Source organism: Filicampus tigris, chromosome 9 (genome assembly GCF_054856515.1).
Source record: "Filicampus tigris isolate MCC_2025a chromosome 9, RoL_Ftig_1.0, whole genome shotgun sequence".
Lineage (NCBI taxonomy): Eukaryota > Metazoa > Chordata > Actinopteri > Syngnathiformes > Syngnathidae > Filicampus > Filicampus tigris.
In genome coordinates, this window is record NC_141225.1 from 13,741,179 (window position 1) to 13,762,727 (window position 21,549).

Sequence of the window (21,549 nt, forward strand, 5' to 3'; positions counted from 1 at the left end):
GACTTGGCAATTGATCCCTCGCTGCCCCCGGCCAAAGTTAAAATCAACAACTGAGATAATGTGGTTGCACAAGTGTACACACCCTCATAACTGGGATGTGGCTATGCTTAGCATTAATCAAGCACATTCAAACTCATGTTAAATTGGAGTCAGCAATGCACACCTTTTACCATTTCATTTATAGTCCCTCTGTCTAATCCACCAAAGTCTAGATGTTCTAGTAGGCTTTTCCTGACATTGTTTTTTCTCATTTTTCTAGCACAAGCTTGAATTGGTTATTTCTTCCTATAGGTCACAGAACCTAGGACATGTTCAAATGATGTATCTTGGTTTAATTTTTTGTCACCAAAACCTGTCATTTGAACAAGGGTGTGTAGATTTTTTTCAATTTTTTAATCCACCGAATGTTGTAAAACTGGGCTACTGTCTTCAACAACCATTAATTGAATTTCAGGCATGGATGGATGGATAGATCTCTCTTCAAAGCCAAACACAAAACATATCTGGTCAGAATGTCATTCTCCCACTTGTTTTTTACATTGCCTTTTATTGCAGTCTTCATTTTTTTTTTTTAGCTCAATTTCACTCTTTGAAGCATTGTTGGACATGGATGGCTAAGTAATGTCTTTTACAAGCCAATAACTCTCACTTCATGACCTTGTTATGGCAATTCTTTCACAGTGTATGCGTACATCCATATCAACTGGAGATCTGAATGCATTTCAAACGATCCATTCATTTCTTTCGCGCTCACTAGGGTCAAGGGTGAGCAAGAGCTTATCCCAGCTGACTTTGGGCAAGAGGCGTGGGCCACCTTGAACTGGTCGCCAATCAGTCACAGGAAACATAAGAGAAAAGTCCATTCACACTCACATTTACTGACTTTAATGAGTCTAACATGAATGTTTTGAGAATGTAGTAAGAAGCCAAAGTACTGGGAGAAAACTCCACACAGGAGGACCGAGCTGAGATTCAAACGAGGAACTTCTCAACCGTGAGGTAAATGAACTACCATTCAACCACCGTTGCTAACATTTCAAAATCAACATAATGAATATACTTTGGATGCTCGACAGAAATCAGCTAACCAAAACGATTGACCTTTTCCTGCACGTTGACTCAGATGGGCAGTTTGTGCGCTAAATGTCAACTTCCTAACATTAATTATGCAATTAAAATCCCATTGAGCCTGAAGAATATCATACGTGATAGCGGCACAAGGCTGCGGAACCAAGGGCACTGCATGTAGCCCATACCTACAGGAAAATATGCTGGATTTATATCCAATTCTCAGTATTTTCTTTTATTATGTTTTTATACAATTGAGTGCAAAGTCAAGAAGTTTCATGTGCACTAACTCATACACAAAAACACTGAGTACTGTTATTAAAGACAGGTGGTGCTTCAACGTAGAACATTTTAACAACAACATATTTGTTTTACAATTGAATTGTACAGGTTATATTGTGATGGACGTGTTTTATTTTGTACCCATGTTTTGAAATAATTTTTGCAGCTCATTACCCACATGAAAAATGGTGGTGGTGATGATATTTGAACAGGGGTGTGTTCTCTCTATCTCACTGTCAGGACAGAGGTTTTTTTTTTTTTTTTTTTTTTTTTTTTTTAAAGATGGTGCCTGGTATATGGTGGATGTCTTCTCCTGTCCTGCAGCTCAACAGAAAAAACGACCTACGGGGTGAAGACAAAATAGTCGCGAGAGGGCGAAGCGATAAAATAACACAAAACCTCCTCTTGTTGCAACAATTTACTATGACGATCATCTGAAAGGGAGCATAAAACATAGGAGATAAGACATGATTGATCACTCACCCGTGAGATTTACGTTTTCCAGCACCATGATGGACAGATGACAAAAGAAGGACACACAGAAATAACGAAAATTTCAAAAATGAAAAAAATTGAAAGAGAAAAAAAACCGGCGAAGATGCAAATCCATGGGTGCTGAACTGCGAAAATGCAGGAGGCGACTTGTAGTTTTAAGTTGTAATATCACCAATCAACACTAGATGGAAGACCTGGCTTGATTGCACTTTTACACCAGGTCTTTTACTACTGCCCTGTACAACAATGTGAGTAAGCCTAATATTTTTTTGCAGATTTGGAATGAGATGCAGGACAAACATAATATCTCAATAATATTAATATTTGGAATGAGTTAAATGCACATAATGGGCTCTTGTTTATTTTATTGCTTGCTTTGTTTTTTGGGTTAGGACAGTGGATCTTTTAGAATGCATCGAGAAATGTATTATAAAAAATGAAATATATTAAGAGCACGTATTTTGCAGGTATGCATGCATTTTGTCCATATTTGATGTGGCATTTTTTACATACATCTGGTTAGGCAGAACACGGTCCAATGTAACCCCCCCCCCCCCCCCCCCAGCACTGATGAAAACCATCCAGCCCTCTCCTGTATTTAAGTTGCCCATCCCTGGCCTACTCAAATAACCATTCACACTGACATTCACACCTGAAGGATAATTTGAGTCTTCAATGAACCTAACATGTTTATTATGGAATGTTGGAGGAAGTAGAAAAAATTATGTTCTAATGATATATTTGATGTTGCAATTTATTGTGATTCCACTATAGCATCCATGTCAGAATCGCACATGCTCATTTTCACCATCAAAAACAGATCACACCATATACGTAGAAGACGAAAGCTGCGTCACTCCATCACGTCCTCAAGTAGGAGTGACCTTGACAACCCCCGAGGCAACCGCCCCCACCACCCTGCCACTTCTTGCCGCTTGCCATCTAACCGTCCCCATCCGAGCACAAATTAATGGCAGCTGATCGTTTGTCATTTGCGTGGACAACGCGCGTAAATTGCGTGCGTCACAGCGCGTCTCTGTCCCACCCTGCGTGATGCTGCGTCCCGCCCCCATCCTCTTCCCCTCCCCCTCCCCTCTCCTCAGTCATCCACCCGCCCCACTCAGACACGCTCGCAGTGGATGTGCTACCTACGCTCCTCTCTTTCGGCAGTTTAATACAGATGCTGGATATTTCTGACCTTGGCAAAAGACTACCGGTAAGCCATGATGTGTTGTTTTGCTCGTCATCTCTCATCATTCTCAGCGCAATGCTCAAAAACGTAAAAGTCATTTCTTGATGGATTGAGTAAAAGTTGCGTTTTATCTTTAAGCTTTGAACAAATGGTCATTTTGGATGTAGGTTTTCGAAAGGCGAAAGTGTTTTGAATTAGTGATGGAGCAGATGCGGGTCTATTAGGCGAAGACGATCAAATTGACCAGAAATCTTTAAATGATTTGGTTCAAGTCGAGAAGTGACGCCTTAGGGTGACACATTTGATTTAAATTCACTTTTCAGGGTGGATGCTTTAAGCAGAAAATGTGCTGTTTGTTCAAATGTGTGGTCTCTTCCCATAGACATGTTCTAAATTGATGTATATGTGTGTGCCTGTGACCTTGCTGGAGCAAGAATGTAACCAGAATGATATATGAATTATTAATGAAGTACTATTGATTTTTATGAAGAGAGAAGTGTCACTGTCTTGTGTTATTGCTGGAAAAAAAAAAAATGAGTGAAACTCTTCCCAAATCATAAAATATCACATCGATGGCTGTTGCACTCTTTTCCAAATTGTGCTAAATAAGTCTAAATCTGTTACAGCGGAACCTTCAAGGTCGAACAGTCTGTTCCGGCAAGTTAGTTAACCTGTGATTTGTTTGTATTTTAAAAAATTATTGTCACATATAAAATAGTAAAAGAAACAATGTGTTCCAAGGTAATTTTAAATAGCATGACAACAATAAAACAACCTTACTCACCGTTTAATGATGCGTGATGGAGGTGTACCGTTTGAGGAAGTGCAGCTTATGCTGATGGTGAGTCAACTTCATCGTGCTTTTTAACTACCACACAAGTGTAAAAAGAAGACAATAGTTGAACGTTGAAACAATGTAAAATTCAAGTCAAAAAAAAAAAAAAACTCATCCTTTGTTGGCACGTGACATAAATGTGCAGAGGGAGATATCTGTGCCTGGGAGGTGGGCGTCGTCACATGATAGACACAAAAAAAAGAGGCTTCAAGCTGTTTATTGCCGCTACCAGTTAAAGTTTACAGTACATTAAAAAAAAAAAAAAAAAGAGAATCACATATTGTGTTTTTAAAATAACTACATGCCTTTGCTTTCATTTAATCCGTTTAGCTTTATGCTAGCACACAATTCAAAATGCCATAGACTGGCCAATGAATAGCATCGGTGTCAGGGTGTTATAACCCTTTAAGGTATGGATATTCTGATACAAATGGTGGAGCAAAATACGTAGACAGACAATATAACAATAATCACAGGAATATATTCTTTGTCCTCTGTGGAAATAAAGTACTATTACTGTGGCTTATTGAGTCAATTGTGAAACTCTTCTTAATATGTGTCTTTCTGTCTGTATTACACGGCACCTTGGTGGCCAAGGTGTGCACACCATAAAGTTCAGTATAATGTTCATTGTATTGAAGCAATAAATGTGGCAAAAACTGTTCAAATCTTTACAATCTATTTAAATATGTCAATTATGTTATGTAATGTATGTTTTTATAAAGTACAATTTGTATTATAGGGTGTTATTTTTCTTACTAAAAACACATGCCCATTTTTGGGGGGGTTTTGGGAGGTTGGACAGATTAATGGCATTTCCATTCATTTCAGTATGGAAAGGTGATTTGAGATACAAGTGTGACTTTCAAGCAGTATGAATTAAACACTTATCTCAAGTCACCACAGTATAGTTCCACTGCGTTTTGGTTCGGTTTGTGATTGATGACAAACAGAATCGAAAATAACAATTCATAAACAGCTAAATGTGATAACATCTGTCAGATGTTCCCAGGACACGACGACCGATAGGGTTATTTAAATTTTGATAGCACTCTAAAAAGGGCGACTGAAAGTCATTTTCCTGCCATGGTAACAAGATTCCCGTGCATCAAATGGGACTCGTCAGACCATCAACTGGGGCGTCATCATGTGGATTATAGGATGGCAGAGTTGATGTTTTCATCTGCGATGTCGCAGCCTGTACATGTCTCGTGTGCTGTAGTGCGGGATTGAATGACAAGACAGGATGAAGGCTTTACGGTTAATGCATGTCGGATTACTCAGACCTGTGAATGGCTGTGGATTATTACATCACAGGCTCATGTTGACATGCAGACGAGTCATGCGTGCAAGATGTTGAGATGAAATAAATGAACAACGCCATTAAAACTGAGGTCAAAATTGCGTGCCAATCAAGCACGAAGGGGATTGTAGTGGGTGATGAATTTGAACTTTTAGGATGGATCTGATGATGAGGATGAAGTGGTGCTATTGCATCATTTCCTCCTCCAAGAAATTGATCTCTAGGACTTTGGGGGCGGGGTCTGTGAATAAGCGAGCGACATGAGGAAGGCCTGTGATGTGGATGTGGCGGGCACATGACGGCCGCTCATCCAAAATGTCATGTTCCCATCGTCCATTAGTTTGGGATGTGGCAGCCCTGTTGGAGGGGTGGGTGAGCGAGGGGGGATGTCTACCAGGCTTGAGGGGATTAGGGGATTTACAGGGGGTGGGAGGGAAGCTTCACTCAAGTTAAGCTTGCAGAAAAGGGAAATTAAATTTGCAATTTGCACAATTGGGAATTTTTTGCGAGAGCCATGAAATGCAGTGTTAGTTGCCGTTTCTTCATGATGACACGTTTGAGTAATTCATAAAGCACAGAGGAGACTTGTTAGAGGGTTATTTATGGATCACAAGCAGGAAAAGGAATGTTTAAAGTACCCCCGATCACATGGATCAACCGTCTTTTGCTGACCGGGTCAATATCCATCCATTCATTTTTTTATTTAAACGGCCGCGTTCCCATTATGCCTGCAGGTAACTGGAGTGCAGCCATAAACAACCATTCACACTCGCATTATCAACTATGAATAATTTAGTCTTCAATTAAGTTAAAAAGCATGAAAACTCCACACAGATCGACAGGAGCCAACGTTCGAACTACTCCACCTTGAAGCGGATATGTTAACCACTAGCTCACTGTGCTGCCCCAAAATGTCAACAAGTTATGGTATTTTGGGACATTTGCAACATTTGGATGGTTAGGAACTGACATCACCGTCATCAGCATTTACAAATTTACATGGATGAGTTATTTGCCATTAAATGAGGAGTCTGGTGTTGAAAAACGTTCAACCGTTTAGGTTAATTTTTTTGTTAGCTGATGTTTTCTATTTTTTCAATTCCAGGACTGAGGCCTAAACAACAAAGAAACGCGCCTGTCAATCTTCAGCATCTCCCTCATAGCGCCATCTCCTTTTTAAAAGCTTTTAAAAGCGTCACTTCTTCCACCAGTTTCCGGCTGGCCCGACTTCCCCTTCCCGACCCTCGGCCTCCCCGATGCGTAAAAACAGCAAAGTGTTTTGTCAGCCTGGAGTGCGCGAGCAAAGCCATGAGCATGTCACAGAGTCGGTGGCTGACCTGCTCGCGCACGAGGAGCCGGTGGACTACAAGAACAGCTCGCTGAACGTCGGCGCCGCGGCTGGAAAGAAAGCGCCGCAGATAGAGGTGCCGGAAAACGACGGGCGCCCTGCCTGGAACAGCAAACTGCAGTACATCCTGGCACAGGTGGGATTCTCTGTGGGCTTGGGGAACGTGTGGCGCTTCCCCTACCTGTGCCAAAAGAATGGAGGAGGTGAGTGGCGATTGTGTATTCAGTGACCCAAGGTTACTAAAGTGAACAAAAATGAACAAAATAACTCAAACTAACATTGGAAAATCATTTTTGTGAATGAAATTAAATGAATGCCAAATACTCCATATAGTATATTGTGCAAAGACACATTTGGGCGTGCCCAAGTGGAAAATAACGCAAAGTAATACCACCTCACCTGCATATTTTGTATTGGTATTATGCATAAAGCTTTCAAATATATATAAACGATACAATATATGGTCTCTACTTCGCAGCAGCCTGGAGTGTTCTGACTGTATCGTGTATAAAAACGGCTTGTCTAAATTTAGCTGCACTATTGATTAAACTTCTGGCAGGGCAGGCTGTGTTAAGCCATACTTAGATGAAGAGAAAAACATAATCGATATAAAGATAATTGTATACTGAGATGCATGCAACTGAATGCGTACACTCTAAAAACAGTTGGGTTAAAAATAACAGTCTTTGTCCAAAATGGACTGAACCACTACTTGGGTCAATTTGACCCATTTTTCTGGGTTGTTTTTGTAGAAATCAATCCAAAAATCAGGTAGTTTTGTACAAAACATCCCCAAACATTGGACTGTTTTGTACAAAACAATGCAAGAATTTGGGTCAAATTGACCCAATTAGTGGATAGGCCATTTTTGACCCCAAATTGTGTTATTTTTAACCCAACTGTTTTTAGAGTGTACACAGCAGAGTTATAATAATTTAGGATTTTTAATTATAAGGTTTTATTTCATTTTGGCTTTTGTTTTTTTAATTCAGTTAGTTTTAATTAGTTTTTAGAGCAGATTTGTTAGTTTTCATTCATTTTTGTTCTTTCAAAGTTGCTTCATTTTAGTTTAGTGTTTATTAGTTTTAGTAATAGTTTTAGTTTTTTAATATGCGGAGTATTTGTCCAGTGCAAGATAACAAAAGGCACTAAATATTGTGGAATAAAGTAACGTAAACTACAATTCTCAAACTACTGTTTTCCCTTCCTTCTTTTGTACGGCAATACCAAAATAATATAATATAATTTAAAAGAAACCCTATGATGTTAATTGACAGAGACTAAAACATAGGGAATTTTCGCTATAAAGGTTCAGTTGTTTTTTATTTTTTTTAAAAGCATTTTTTTTCGGGTTTTTTCATTAGTTATCCTTCAGTATTATAACAACCTCGGTACACAGTAAACCTGCAGCCAATGCAACTAATGTCCCTTGTAAGCGGGATTTATTGACACACTGGACTAAGCGTCATCCGACAGCTTGTCTGTCAGACAGTTCGCCATCATTCACGCTGTGTGTGATTTTCTCACTTGATCTGTGAATGGGATTAGGGTTTATTGGAGTCGAGCCTCCTCCTTTCACCCCCCCTCCTTCATCTGTTCTTTCCGCCTTTTGCCCTCCATCCATCCATCCTTCTATTGAACTCATATCTGTCCCTCCCTTTCCTTCTTCTCTTCCTTTCACCTCCTCTCCATTTAGCCTTTCATCTCCTCATGCCTCGTTTCTTCTTTTACCTCCCATTCTATCCAGTCACTCATTCTCCTCTTCCTTTTGCTTCCTCTCTTCTCCATCCATCCACCTCATGAGAGTATACACTTGCTATTTTTGATGCAGTTCATCTTTGGTGGCTATAAATCGTTACAATCCGGATGTTGACTCATTTTTTTTTCCCATCCTGATTATAGCGCAGAGGATTAAGATGCAAAGGGACAAATTTAGACGAGAGATTGAAACACTAATTGAGGAGGGGGGATTTAGGTAAATATGTCTCGTTTTAGAAAGATGCGGTATTTTGCCAGTCATTTTGTCGTGCGAGTAAAAGACCTTCTGTAAATCGGCTTTATTACGCTCCGTGTCTTTTTCCCTGTAAATCAAAAAGCCTCTCTGTTTTTCAGGCGCTTATCTCGTCCCGTACTTCATTCTCCTGCTTGTCATCGGCATCCCGCTCTTTTTCCTGGAGCTGGCGGTGGGTCAGAAAATCCGACGCGGGAGTATCGGGGTGTGGAACTACGTGTGCCCACGTCTAGGCGGGATCGGGATGTCGAGTTTGATGGTACTACAACCATGCCCATCCATTATTTTCCATTTTTCTTCATACGGGTTGCGGGTTCACCCTTGAATGGTCGCCAGTCAGTGGCTGGGCACATATAATTTAAACAAAACGAACATACACTTTCACACATATGGAAAATTTAGAGCACAGATGTCAAATTCATCCGGCCCACTGAAACAATTGAACGCAAATTAAGTGTTTGCTTTCTTTCTTGCTAAATGGATTTATTCATTTTGGCCAAAAATATTTAATAAATGGATATTTTTCTTACCTTTTTAAAAGATATTACAAGCATTTTCCTCACCATATTGTGCCTTAATATTCATTAGTTATATACTTAATATGTTTGTCACAATTTTCCATGGCTTCTGACTTCATATTGTTTTTACTTTACAATACATAGAATAACAATTAAATGCAGGCGTATTTGTGTACATGTAATATTATGACTATACAGTAGTGACTTGAGATACGAGATATCCGACTTTTTTAGCGACACAATCCGTCATTCTGCCAATTGAGAGATGAGCACTGTGTGGTGGGAGTTAACTCAAATCAACTCACTTTACAATAAACAGCAGTTTGGCAAATTGTTGACCATTGTTTTAAAAAGAGTTTCCAAGCTGTTTTTCGCCACTCCTAGTTGGCATCTACTGTCAAACTAAGCATAAAACAAGGCAAATTGAAGCAAATTACACATCCACAGCTTTGCCTTAGAAAAAAAAAAGTTAACTTAATGCTAACAAACAATGTAAAACAACATTAACGTACCACGATTTGTATCGATAATTGCAATTTTAGAAGCAACGGATGTTTGAACACAAACACATATAGACAGAAGATATAACAATTTGTAAAGGCATACAGCACTGTTATACTTTATCCTCTACAAAAATGACAAATATTACAGCATCTTACTGAGTCACTTCCAGTAGTAGTAGTTGAAGTAGAAGTACTACTCTTCTTCGTTGGTGACTGCATGACTGTAACATACTGCCTCCTGATGGCCGAGGTGGGCACACCAGTAGAAGCAGCCCAATGAATTGGTTTGGAGCATTAAATAAAGGAGCTATTTTCCTTATTAAAAAAAAATACAAACCAAATTATTTTGGAGGGTGAGCATAGAACAGATTAAAGGGATTTCCATTCCTTGCAATGGGGGAAGATCAGATTAAAATACAAGTGTTGAGTTATGTACGTGCTCACGTGTATTACAGTCCAAAAGACTTTACAAATGTAACAAGGATGCGCCACTATGCACGCAGGATGAAGTCACTCCATCAACGCAACAACCTGCCTCCGCCTCCTGAGACATGGGAGGTATTGACATGTTTGCCAATGAAAGGGAGCCTTTTTTTGTCGAGTCGCACGGCTGGCGCGGATCAAGCTAAAAATATCTCTGAGAGTATCTGAGTTGAAAAGAGAGCACTTTAATTATTCACGCCTCCCTCCAACTCGATGTAGCCTCAGAATGTCTCGCACGACTGGCGGCAACATGACGATCACTGTGCCTCCATCGGTGCAGATCAATGCAGATGGGCTCTATTTTTGTAGGCTGTCCATGCGGAAATGCTGGCGTATTGTCATTTTTGTGCAGGCGCAAGGGCCTTGAAAATATGCCCGGCGGAATGACAATCTGGTGGCAGACATTTGCTCTAAAGCTATACCAGCTTGGAACACGTCTAAGTAGTGGTCCAACATGATTTAGGTGAATTTGGCCGTGGCACTTGCAAACAGAATTGTCAGCCTCGTGGACATGTGCATGGAAGTCATTGTATTTCATTCGTAAAAATGACAACAGCAGGAAGCAAACCCTCTGAGTCATTGTAGGAATTGCGATATCCAACTGATATCAGCTCTTTTCAAACCAGACAATGTTTCTGCTGATGATTTTTTTTCAACTCACATTAACAACACATTACAACGTAATGACATTCGAAAATACATCCCCAGCCAATGTTTGCCTATTTTTCTCTTGCTGTAAAATCAAACACATACTAAAGGGGAAAGTATTGTAAAACAAAAAAATCCATATCGGTCAGGTTGTAATCATAATATTATGATGATGATGATTAGTAACATTTTTCAATCATCCAACTGGCCACCACACAGTTATAGGGGTGCTTTGCTTGGCGGCAAATGAAGTCGGCTGTGCTCACGCCCACAACATCTCAAACTGCCATTTTTGAAAATACATGCGCTTCTGCAAAATTACTAACAACGGGTCTAACAAGCCTCCAGGTAGATTTACGTCGCACGCCACAACCAGTCACGATAGAAGATAGACCCAATAACATCTATCTTTCTGTCCATCTAGGTGTGCGGCTTTGTGGGGCTCTACTATAATGTGATTATAGGCTGGAGCATCTTCTACTTCTTCCAGTCCTTCCAGTATCCTCTGCCATGGAGCGACTGTCCTATCAGGAAAAATGGGACACTTGCCAGTGAGTTACTGTACATTCACTGTACATCCACCAATCCAATTTCTTGAGAACATGCAAACTACACACAGGAAGGAGCCTGGATTTCAACCCGCAACCTCAGAACTGTGAAGCGGATGTGCTAACCACTCAAACACCATACCACCCATAAAAATAAGTTCAATTAAATGTTTTAAAGCCGTGTTGAATTTTAAACTCAGGCCTTTCTAGATTAGCCCACGTTTTAAAACAGTTTAGAGTCAGTAATTCTCAGTGAATTATGTTCCAATATTGATTGGAATGGTTTGTAATGGGATTAATCAAATATGAACCATGCCTATGATTATTTTTTTACATTTTGGAGACTTTTGAACAATGAAATCACCTCCGGGTCAAATTGACCCATGGACATTTTTGCTGTTCTGACAAAACAAACGTAACAAGGACAGTTTGTGGACAAGTATATCTAATGCATTTGCATTATCAAGAGTTCTACAATATTTTGTGCATTAATTTCATTGATTACAATGTATTTATTCTTTTTCAAATTTGTCATCACATTAGATAATTAGTTAATCGACTTATTTCAAAAATAAAAAATGTACATACCGGTATGTACGCAACATTTATTTCATTCAATAATTGTTCAAAATAATACAAAAAAGAATGATTATCTTACTATTAAAATAACTTTGTATTTTACATTTAAACATTTTAACACCTCATCTGCAAATGACCTGGCCCAATAGTCTACATCAAAAATCTAATCCAAGCAACCTTTTAGTAATCACTGCATGAGTCAACACAGGTGCTACCAAATGTTGTGGCCAGTGAGAACCTGTCTGTGCCCCCAAGTATTTTTCATTCGACTTTGTCCCTCCCACAATGCAGTCGTGGAGCCGGAGTGCGAGAAGAGCTCAGCCACCACTTACTTCTGGTACCGCCAGACCCTGAACACGACCAGCACCATCGCAGAGAGCGGCGGTCTCAACGTGAAAATGACTTTATCTCTGCTGGCGGCCTGGATCATCGTCTGCCTCGCCGTCATCAAAGGGATCGCTTCTTCTGGGAAGGTCGGGAAAAGCAGATGTGAGCGACATTGCTAGGCTGCAACATACTGCATGTGTTTGATGTGTCTCACAGGTGATGTACTTCAGCTCGCTTTTCCCCTACGTGGTGCTCTTCTGCTTCCTGGTCAGAGGGTTGATGCTGAAGGGATCCGTGGATGGCATCGCTCACATGTTCACACCAAAGGTGAGCCCGCGGCAACTGTATCAAGTGTTGTCTAGGACAAAACAAAATTACATTTACCTCTCTGAATAACCTCTGACATTCACAAAAAACAAAATACACATTTACACTTAAATTACTCACACACACCAAAAAAACTCACATACACGAAAAGCACTCATATACAGCAAAAAAGTCTTACTAACACCCAAAAAAATGTATCACATATATACCAAAAACCTCTTATGCCGACCGCAAACATTTCAATTCGGCCAAAAACAAGCTCACACTCACAAAAAAAAATTACATTTTCACCAAAGAACTCACATTCATTCAAAAGCCTCACTCACAACAAACATTTAACATTCACCCCAAAAAACTCATGAATACAGCGAAAAACACTCACATTCCTCCAAAACTCTCACTTTCTCAACAAAAAAAACTCAGTGACACCCAAACAAGATCTCACACTCTCACAAAAAAAACCTCACCAAAAAAACTCACTAAAAACATGAGACGAAGGCTTATCAAGGAAACTTTCACATTTTGCAAAAAAAAAACCTCACACACACACACACAAAAAAAATTCTGACACTCAGGAGTCAAGATGTCGCATCAAAATTGGACAAAAAAAAAGGTCTCACACTTTTTGTTTTTTGTTTTTTTCCAAGTTGAGTTTTGGTGAATAAGACTAGTTTTGTGTGTTCATGTGTGTGAGGTTTTTCACCATTAAGTTTTTGGGGTGAGCGTGAGAAGGTCTTTGGTCGACATGCAATTTTTGGCCTATACAGCAACTTGTCGAACTACTTTAACCTCTAGTTCACAGAGGTTAGTTCAAAGTTGTTTGAAGTTTGAACTCTTTCAAGGCCTGGGGTCCTGATTCAGTCCGCCATATTATTTTATGTGGCCTGCAAAGGTAAAACATATGAATCTACTTTGTGTTGCTAAAATACGGAAATTGCTAATTGTCTCCACTTGTAATAATATAAAGATACTGCAAGCATTTCTCTTGAAATAATTGAGCTTTTTTTTTATTACTGGCTTCTGATTTCATAAGTAGTTATCCATCAATTTGTTGTGTACTGTGTATGTGATAATATGAGGCATACATTTATATGGGTTCGCAGTCACAATGGCCTTCCGAGGAAAAAACACACAACCACGATGTGGCCCGCGACAAATATGACTCTAATACCGTGGTTCTGGTTCCTTTGCCTTTTCAAATTTAAAATTGCCAAATGCTAAATTATACTGTCGCGTCTCTCAGCTGGAGAAAATGCTGGAGCCTCAGGTGTGGAGAGAGGCGGCCACCCAGGTGTTCTTCGCTTTGGGTCTGGGCTTCGGAGGCGTCATCGCCTTCTCCAGCTACAACAAAATAGACAACAACTGCCACTTTGACGCCGTGCTCGTCTCCTTCATCAACTTCCTCACGTCCATCCTGGCCACGCTGGTGGTGTTCGCCGTTCTAGGCTTCAAGGCCAACATCATGAACGAGAAGTGTGTCGTAGAGTACGTTCTGGAGCTTTTTCTTTCTCCTCGAGAAAGTCATACGTGTGGTCACGCACACAGGCCACAACATTGGGTACACCTGAACAATTGATACAAAAAGAAAAATCCTGCAGCTGACAGCATTACATATTACAAGAGACTATTCTTGTGATATGATGCTTTTTCTTTTTCTTACAGGTTCTATACTGCCACATTTTCTGAAGTGAGTTTAATTCATAGTCCAGATACAAATGTAAGGATAAACTCTGAAAGTAAGGCAGCTGTTGTTTTGGATTGTGCAAGTGTGCCAAAGTTTGTGGCCTGGTGAGTGTACACAGCTCCATCATATTTTGATATATCTTTTCAATATATGTACCATTTTTGTCTGTGTAGCAATGCTGAGAAGATTGTAGGATACCTCAACTCAAATGTGCTGAGTCATGATCTGATCCCCCCGCACGTCAATTTCTCTCACCTCACCACCTCCGACTACGCCGAGATGTATCAGGTTATCAAGACGGTGAAAGAGGGCAGCTTCTCCCAGCTGGGTCTGGATCCTTGCATCCTGGAGGACGAGCTCAACAAAGTGAGCCACAACTGGTCCGTATGTGCATCCACAACAGGTTCTGTCTTTGAAGATGACCTTTTGACTGTCTCTGTACAGGCTGTTCAGGGCACCGGTTTGGCTTTCATCGCCTTCACGGAGGCCATGACGCATTTCCCCGCTTCGCCGTTCTGGTCCGTCATGTTCTTCTTCATGCTCATCAACCTCGGACTGGGTAGCATGATCGGTACCATGACGGGCATCACCACGCCTGTCCTCGACACCTACAAGGTCCAGAAGGAGCTTTTTACGGGTAAACAAGTTATTTATTTGACAGTTACACAGTGATGCCTTAAGATACGAGTGACCCGACTGAGTTTTTTTAGGCATGCGACATTATTCGGACGATATTTTTGGTTTGACTTGGGAGAAAATATTTAAGACACGAGCGCTTCAAAGCGGAAGTCAACCCAAACATATTTTTTTCAAGAATATGTTCCCAGCAGGCCCACTAGTTGAAACATTCTGATTAATTTTGCGTTTGTGGAATATAAATTAAGAAGCAAATTGCACTTGTTTTTAGCCATCTCTTGGGGCGGCCATTTTGTCTTCTGTCGACTGAAAATGACATCACAACTGCTCACAACAACCAATCACGGCTGACCTGTTCTGTGAATCTGAGCCGTGATTGGTCGTTGTGAGCCGTTGCGATGTCTTTTTCAGTCGACATTCGACAAAATGGCCGCCCGCTGAGATGGCTAAAAATGGGTGGATTAACGCTTATTCCACAAACGCAATATTTATCAGAATGCCTTGTTTCAACTAGTGGGCTTGCATAGACATATTCTTGAAAAAAATATTTGCATTGACTTCCGCTTTAAGGTGGCAGTAAAACTCAACTCACTTTACGATAAGCAGAGGCTTCAAGCTGTTGAAGTTTAATGTCGAACTAAAATTAAAACAAACACAATCAAACATGTATTTTAAGCAACCGCATAACTTTGTCTTAATGTTCTTAATGTTCGCTATCTTAATACTAACATTGCAGTCGTGGTATTACAAAACTTTAAGCAACTTACATTTGAAGAAAAACTGGAGGAACAAATGTAGACAGACAATATAACTTTACTCCCAGGCATATAATATTTATATGTATTCTGTATATTCTACTCAGAGAAGAAAGATTATGACTAAAGATCACTAAATAGTTGAGACATCGTTATGTACTGTATATTAGTAAATCTGTGTGTTGCCCCCAGGTGGCCAAAGTGGGTACACCTGAAAAAGTCAGAAAATGTTATAGAAAATGAATGGGTGGCAGTTGATGCCATACCTCTCCAATCCTATAGGTGGCACTGAATTTCCAATCACCACACAAAAGCTATATTGTAAGCGGACTATTTCTGTGGTCAAAGTGGGGAAGAAAATCATCACATTAAAATTGTGTCCCACAAAACCACATTAAACACTGCAACCGCAATAAATAAACATTCTGAAATTAATATATATATGTCTGACAATATCCATCAAAACTGAACATTATTTCTTCGTAAAGGCAGAACTTTTAATCCCGCTTTTGTATTGACATTGTGCAGCTCTGCATAATGTTATGTCCAGTTAAGTGTCCCCTATTGTGTCCTTTCCACCCTATTTTTATCCCCCACTTCTCCAGTGTGTTGCTGCATTGTGGCCTTCCTGTGCGGCTTGCTGTTTGTTCAGCGCTCAGGGAATTACTTTGTCACCATGTTCGACGACTATTCCGCCGGCCTGCCTCTCACAGTGGTGGTCATCTTGGAAAATGTGTCGGTGGCTTGGATTTATGGCACTAAAAGGTACAACAACTGCAGATGAGTGTAGGTAGGTGAGTGGGGGATTGTTTACAAAGACAGGACCCTGCATATACCGTTTAATGTTTCTGCTCCTCTGTTGCCGACAGATTCATGCAGGATTTGGAAGACATGTTGGGTTTCCGGCCGAACATCATCTACTTCTACTTGTGGAAGTACGTCTCCCCAATCTGCCTCATTGTTCTCATCTCAGCCTCTGTCATAGAGATGGCTCTCAGCCCGCCTGGATACAACGCGTGGGTTCAAGAACTGGTCAGTCATGTCTTTTTCTACCCATTGTCTAACATTCAACATATTAGCTACTCCAGTACAATAAGTTATTTGATTTGTTACATGCATTTACATACAGAGATTCAACCTACACATACACACATGCAATGGATTATCTGGGTGGTTGCTAGGTTTGTTCCTGGCTAGATACAGTGGGTTAAAAAAAAAAAAAGTCTACACACCCCTGTTCAAATGTCAGGTTTTTTTTCAGTGGGGAGACACAAAGATAAATCGCTTTTACCACTAATATAACCGAATCAATACAGCTCAAGTGAATTTTTGAGTGCACACAACCTTTTATAAATAGGACGTGCCTGTGTTCAAAATGAACCAATCGCATCCAAACTCATGTTGACGAGACAATGTGTTTCAGCGTGCCGGCTGGGACTGAGGACACAGGCCTCTGCACACGTATTCATCACACAATAAAATACACCACCCTATCACCACCAGCTTTTTGTTAGCTTCCTCCCCCAACCTCTCTCCAATGCCCACATTCCCCTACCACCGGTGCAAGGATGGAGTCGTGTTGTTTATATCTCCTATTCATGTGGCTTTCACAAGATTAGACTTTTTATATCCACTGTAAGTCGGTGGGTAGGTACAGTAACTTGGTAGGTAGGCAGTCAGGCTCTTAATCAACTCTGGATACTGTACATTTCAATTGTAATCCTTCTACTATGGCTGACAATGACTCATCCCTGTGTGTGCGTAGGCTCAGGAGCGCTTCCAGAGCTACCCCCTGTGGGCATTAGTCATGTGCTTTGCTCTCATTGTGGTAGCCATGCTTCCCCTCCCCATCGTCTTCATCGCCCGTCACTTCAACCTGATGTCGGACGGCTCCAACAAGCTGTCCGTCTCCTACCGGAAGAGCATGATGAAGGACATCTCCAACCTGGAGGAGCAGGACGAGTCCAGGTTCATCCTCGGAGCCAAACCCGGTGAAGTGCCTGCATCGCTGGCGGCGCGCAAAGCCTACCTAGCTCCCGGTGGAAACAAATCCCTGGACCCCAACTCCTTGTCTCCTAAAAGCTGCTATGGTACGGGCTACCAAAATGCCGCCATCAGTCCTACCACACCGACCACTCCTACTACACCCGAGTCTGACTTTTGACTGTCATCCACCAGTCTAGTTTACCGTCAGGGGGGCAAGAATCCCTACCACTGCCCTCCAAAAAAGCACATTTACATAGCTGCAAATCACTGAATTCATACACTTAAGATGTAATTTCCTTCGCCTTAGCACAGGGAAACTCGGACTTTATTGAAGCACCGCACTCACTAGTACCGAGGCAAAGAGCCCCCAGGCAAAGGCTGTCTTGACTTTTGTGTTGCAACACGGACAAGGTTTTCAATGCCGTGATGTCAGTGTGTGTGTATATGGTAGCGCCTCCGAACCGACAAAAATTGTATATACCCGCAAAGCTCCCATCGTGTATCATAAACTACTCTTTGCTCATTAACCGTACTTCCTCAAATAGTGGCCGAACGGTGTATTTAGTCAAAGCACACTTTCGAACAATCTCAAGGCACACTGCCAAAAAAATGCTACAAAAAATATGTACGTAGTGAGGTAATGATGATCCTGTCTCAATTTACACACAAATTCACTTGGTGTGAAATTTGGTCCCGTTTTAAAAAGTTAAGTTACAAGCATATGAAGATAACGGAACCTTCTGCCATCTAGTGGAAGTACATATAATTGTACGGCCTGTCAGATGTTGCTGGCATAGATAGATGGATAAAAGACATGCACCACTGCACCACAGCTGACGATCTCTTACGTCACATGACATTTAATTATTCAACTGCAGGGAGTTTCAAGCAGCTACATGGAAGTTTAGGATGGGAACAAAACAATGTTTGGAGGTTACAAATGGCACACAATGAACTACTTTGGCAGCAGCGTAAGAATGCGTCATCACATGGCACAAGAGGGCACACTGGCAGTTACCATAACTTGTTTTTATTTGACTGTTATATTCATTGTTTAAATTGTTATTCATTCATATATTTACTCTAAGTACACATTTACTACTGTGTTAGCCTAGGTTAGTGATAGAGTTCCGACTTGCATCCAAATTTGGGTGACAAGACATCCCTCGCAAACCGAGCCCACCCCTCCCCCCCCACAGTAATAGGGGGAAGCTGTTGAGAAAGGAGGATCAATTTATGGCAATTACTTGAGGATCAGCATGCATCAGGGGCGGAGCCATGGGTGGGCCTGGGTGTGCACAGGCCCACCCACACAGACAGACTGGCCCCCCCAGTGAGGTTTATGATTTCTATTTATTATATTATGAAATTATTTTTTAATTTGCGTTTTGTTGTGTTTTTTATTTTATTGAATATTTAGAATGGCATACTTGTGGTTGTCTTAGGAAGATCTGAACTTCATATTCAGTTTGTCATTTTATTTGAATATATAGTGTGTCGGGACAGTAGGATTGTGCTCGGTGAGAGAAATATTTAGGCCCACCCTGATTTTTCCCAGGCCCACCCATAAGCCACGTTCTGGCTCCGCCCCTGGCATGCATATATTCAAATGGAGTGTCCATTAAAGCAGAGGCCGCTATTTCACGAACTACATTATTTCACATCACTCTCCTGTGTCCAGTCTAAATGTTCAATGCGGAGGAAGCAATATAATGAACACTATTGTAGCTCGCGTTATCATATCATCCATTACACTTCATCATAGCAAGAATTCATTCATTCCATTTTATACACCAAAGAATTACAAGCACACAGCAGCACACTTGAAATGTGAATGTTTAAATATACTGTGCTACAAAAGCACTCAAGGTTTTCCAGTGCACTAAAATGCACAAATGACGCCCCCAAAGCACTGATTTTGCGTTCTAATTCAACGATAAGGCACATTAAAATTACTGAGCCTAATCGCTGACCTGTGGTTGCCGCACTGTGTATACACTTCATGCACAATCAATGCTCTGCGCAAACACACTAAAGTTACCGTAGCACAAATTTTACTCCGTACCGAAATTCTATTCAATGCACACAAATTGCAACACTTCAAGCGATAACAACTCCAATCTGTTGTGAACGCATTACATTTGTCACCAAGTAGCACAAACATGTTAAGTATGAATACAAGGCTATTTAATTTATGTGCATAGTTGCTGATTGTAAACAAGCACATTTAAGCTTCTGTTACAGATATATTTATTTTCTTAACTCATATTTGAATCTGCTATTATTAAAAGGATTATATTTATATTCCTGTATATTTGCTCCATATGTAGATGTAATGAATAGTATCTTATAGACGATGTATATTTTCATCTTAATTGTACATTTAAAGACAATTTTGTAGTTTGCGTACATGTTAGCTGGTTTAAGTGATGTCTGTCACACTCAGGCCCAACTTGACCTTTTCCATCTGAGCGAAAGATCCAAGGAAGGCAAAGACTGTATTTACTTGCTCAATCCATTGTTTATCTTCCACTGTGTGGTTATAGTGAAGATAGTCTCACGCGGCACATTTGCGTGGCTAAAAAAATTAATTATTTTGCATCTCTTTTTCTATAGCCTTTGCAAGTGTGGAAAAGATTGCAATGTTTTTGCAATAGTGTAAATGACATTAACCATCTTGTTCACAATATTGATTTAACCAGGTGACGTATCATATCACCACCTATCGCATATCATACAAGTGTTGCATTGTAGAATAATTGTTATCAATACGCAAGGAGATACAAACGTGTTAGTATGTTTTATGTTGTATTCATAGAGGTCTGTGTACAAGCAATAACAAAACTGCAAAATAAATGTGGCAAAGTGGGAAAAAATGATACAAAATTACAGCGACATTGATATCCTTTACTTACATCTGCTCCAGTACATTATACGTTCCCTGCGGCTGCAGGGTGTCTTGCTGAGCACGTCCCCTTAGCTTTATTCCCCTCAGTGATGATTGTATTATGAACATTATTGTACAAAGAAAATGTGGTTTCACTCAAAAATATGAATAAATATTAGATTATGATTGTTTCAAGACCACTTAATGTTATGTTGCTTGATTTTTTAAAACTTTTGTTCTAAAGTACATTTTTGAATTTGTACTTTTTACTACTCAAGTGTTATATCCATGTCTATTGCCTTATAAGTGAGGGGTATCTCTACCTGGTCAGCGGTGAAACTTCTTGCTTTCTTATGTTTGTGAGAGCACAGCCACAATTCCTTTGTGATCTTTGAACATTACCAGGTATTCGTGGACTGTGAAGATGTCCTGGCTGATCTCATATTTATCTGTCAGAAGAAATGAGAGTCTCACTTGGTAAATAGGAAAGCCTCTGAGCTTCCTTGGCTGACTCCAAAATGCAAATATAAAATCAATGTATAATTCTGAGACAATTCACAAGTTACTCCGGGACAAAGAAAATGCTGAAATATAACTACCCGTATGTGTTGAGTGAGGCAGTGAGTACAGCCACCAGGGGGCAGGTTTTCATTCACACCTACTTATCTTTATTGACACAGATTAAAAATGATGCTCCGTTTTCTTGTGGCACTGTCAGCATGTAAACGTGCTTGGTGGCTAATCCTTGCCATCGATCGACGAGCAAATGATATAGATGCCATGAAAATCTCACAATATAACATATACCGGTATACATAAATAACCGTAAGTAAAAAGGACGATTGCAGTAATGAAATTATAGGCGATTTTAAAATCTCGATTATGCTTTGTTGTGGTCCCAGAAAATGAATATTGGAATGTTACAATACTGTACATTGTAATACAACTAAAATTGGTATACTGTACAGTACTGTACCGCCACCTGGTGGCTGTGGGCCTGGATGACATCAAGCACTCCCACTGCTGGGCTGTGTTCTTTCGGGTGCGGGTAGAGATGGAGGGAACTGCTCAGCTGATGGGTGGACCACTGTACGCAAACGTTGAATATCTCCTGCAGGTTTAATATCAGGTGTT

General features: G+C 40.4%; 1 protein-coding gene and 1 long non-coding RNA gene across 2 annotated transcripts; one reads left to right on the plus strand and one right to left on the minus strand.

The window, feature by feature from the left end:
• Positions 1–579: 579 nt before the first annotated feature.
• LOC147142088 (uncharacterized) lies at positions 580–9,987 on the minus strand. The gene is made up of 4 exons (XR_015088041.1): positions 9,712–9,987; positions 6,513–6,704; positions 3,822–3,905; positions 580–1,784 (listed from the first exon to the last, which is right to left on the minus strand). It is a non-coding gene; the product is annotated as an uncharacterized LOC147142088 (long non-coding RNA).
• Positions 2,798–20,615, plus strand: LOC147142089 (sodium-dependent neutral amino acid transporter SLC6A17-like). Its single transcript, XM_086039801.1, has 12 exons — positions 2,798–3,061; positions 6,281–6,726; positions 8,636–8,793; positions 11,111–11,237; positions 12,105–12,286; positions 12,357–12,467; positions 13,711–13,952; positions 14,325–14,517; positions 14,596–14,788; positions 16,148–16,307; positions 16,412–16,574; positions 17,308–20,615. Exons 2-12 carry the CDS (start codon positions 6,432–6,434, stop codon positions 17,704–17,706), a joined length of 2,223 nt encoding a protein of 740 aa, XP_085895927.1. The 5' UTR covers positions 2,798–3,061; positions 6,281–6,431; the 3' UTR covers positions 17,707–20,615.
• The last annotated feature ends 934 nt before the right edge of the window (positions 20,616–21,549 follow it).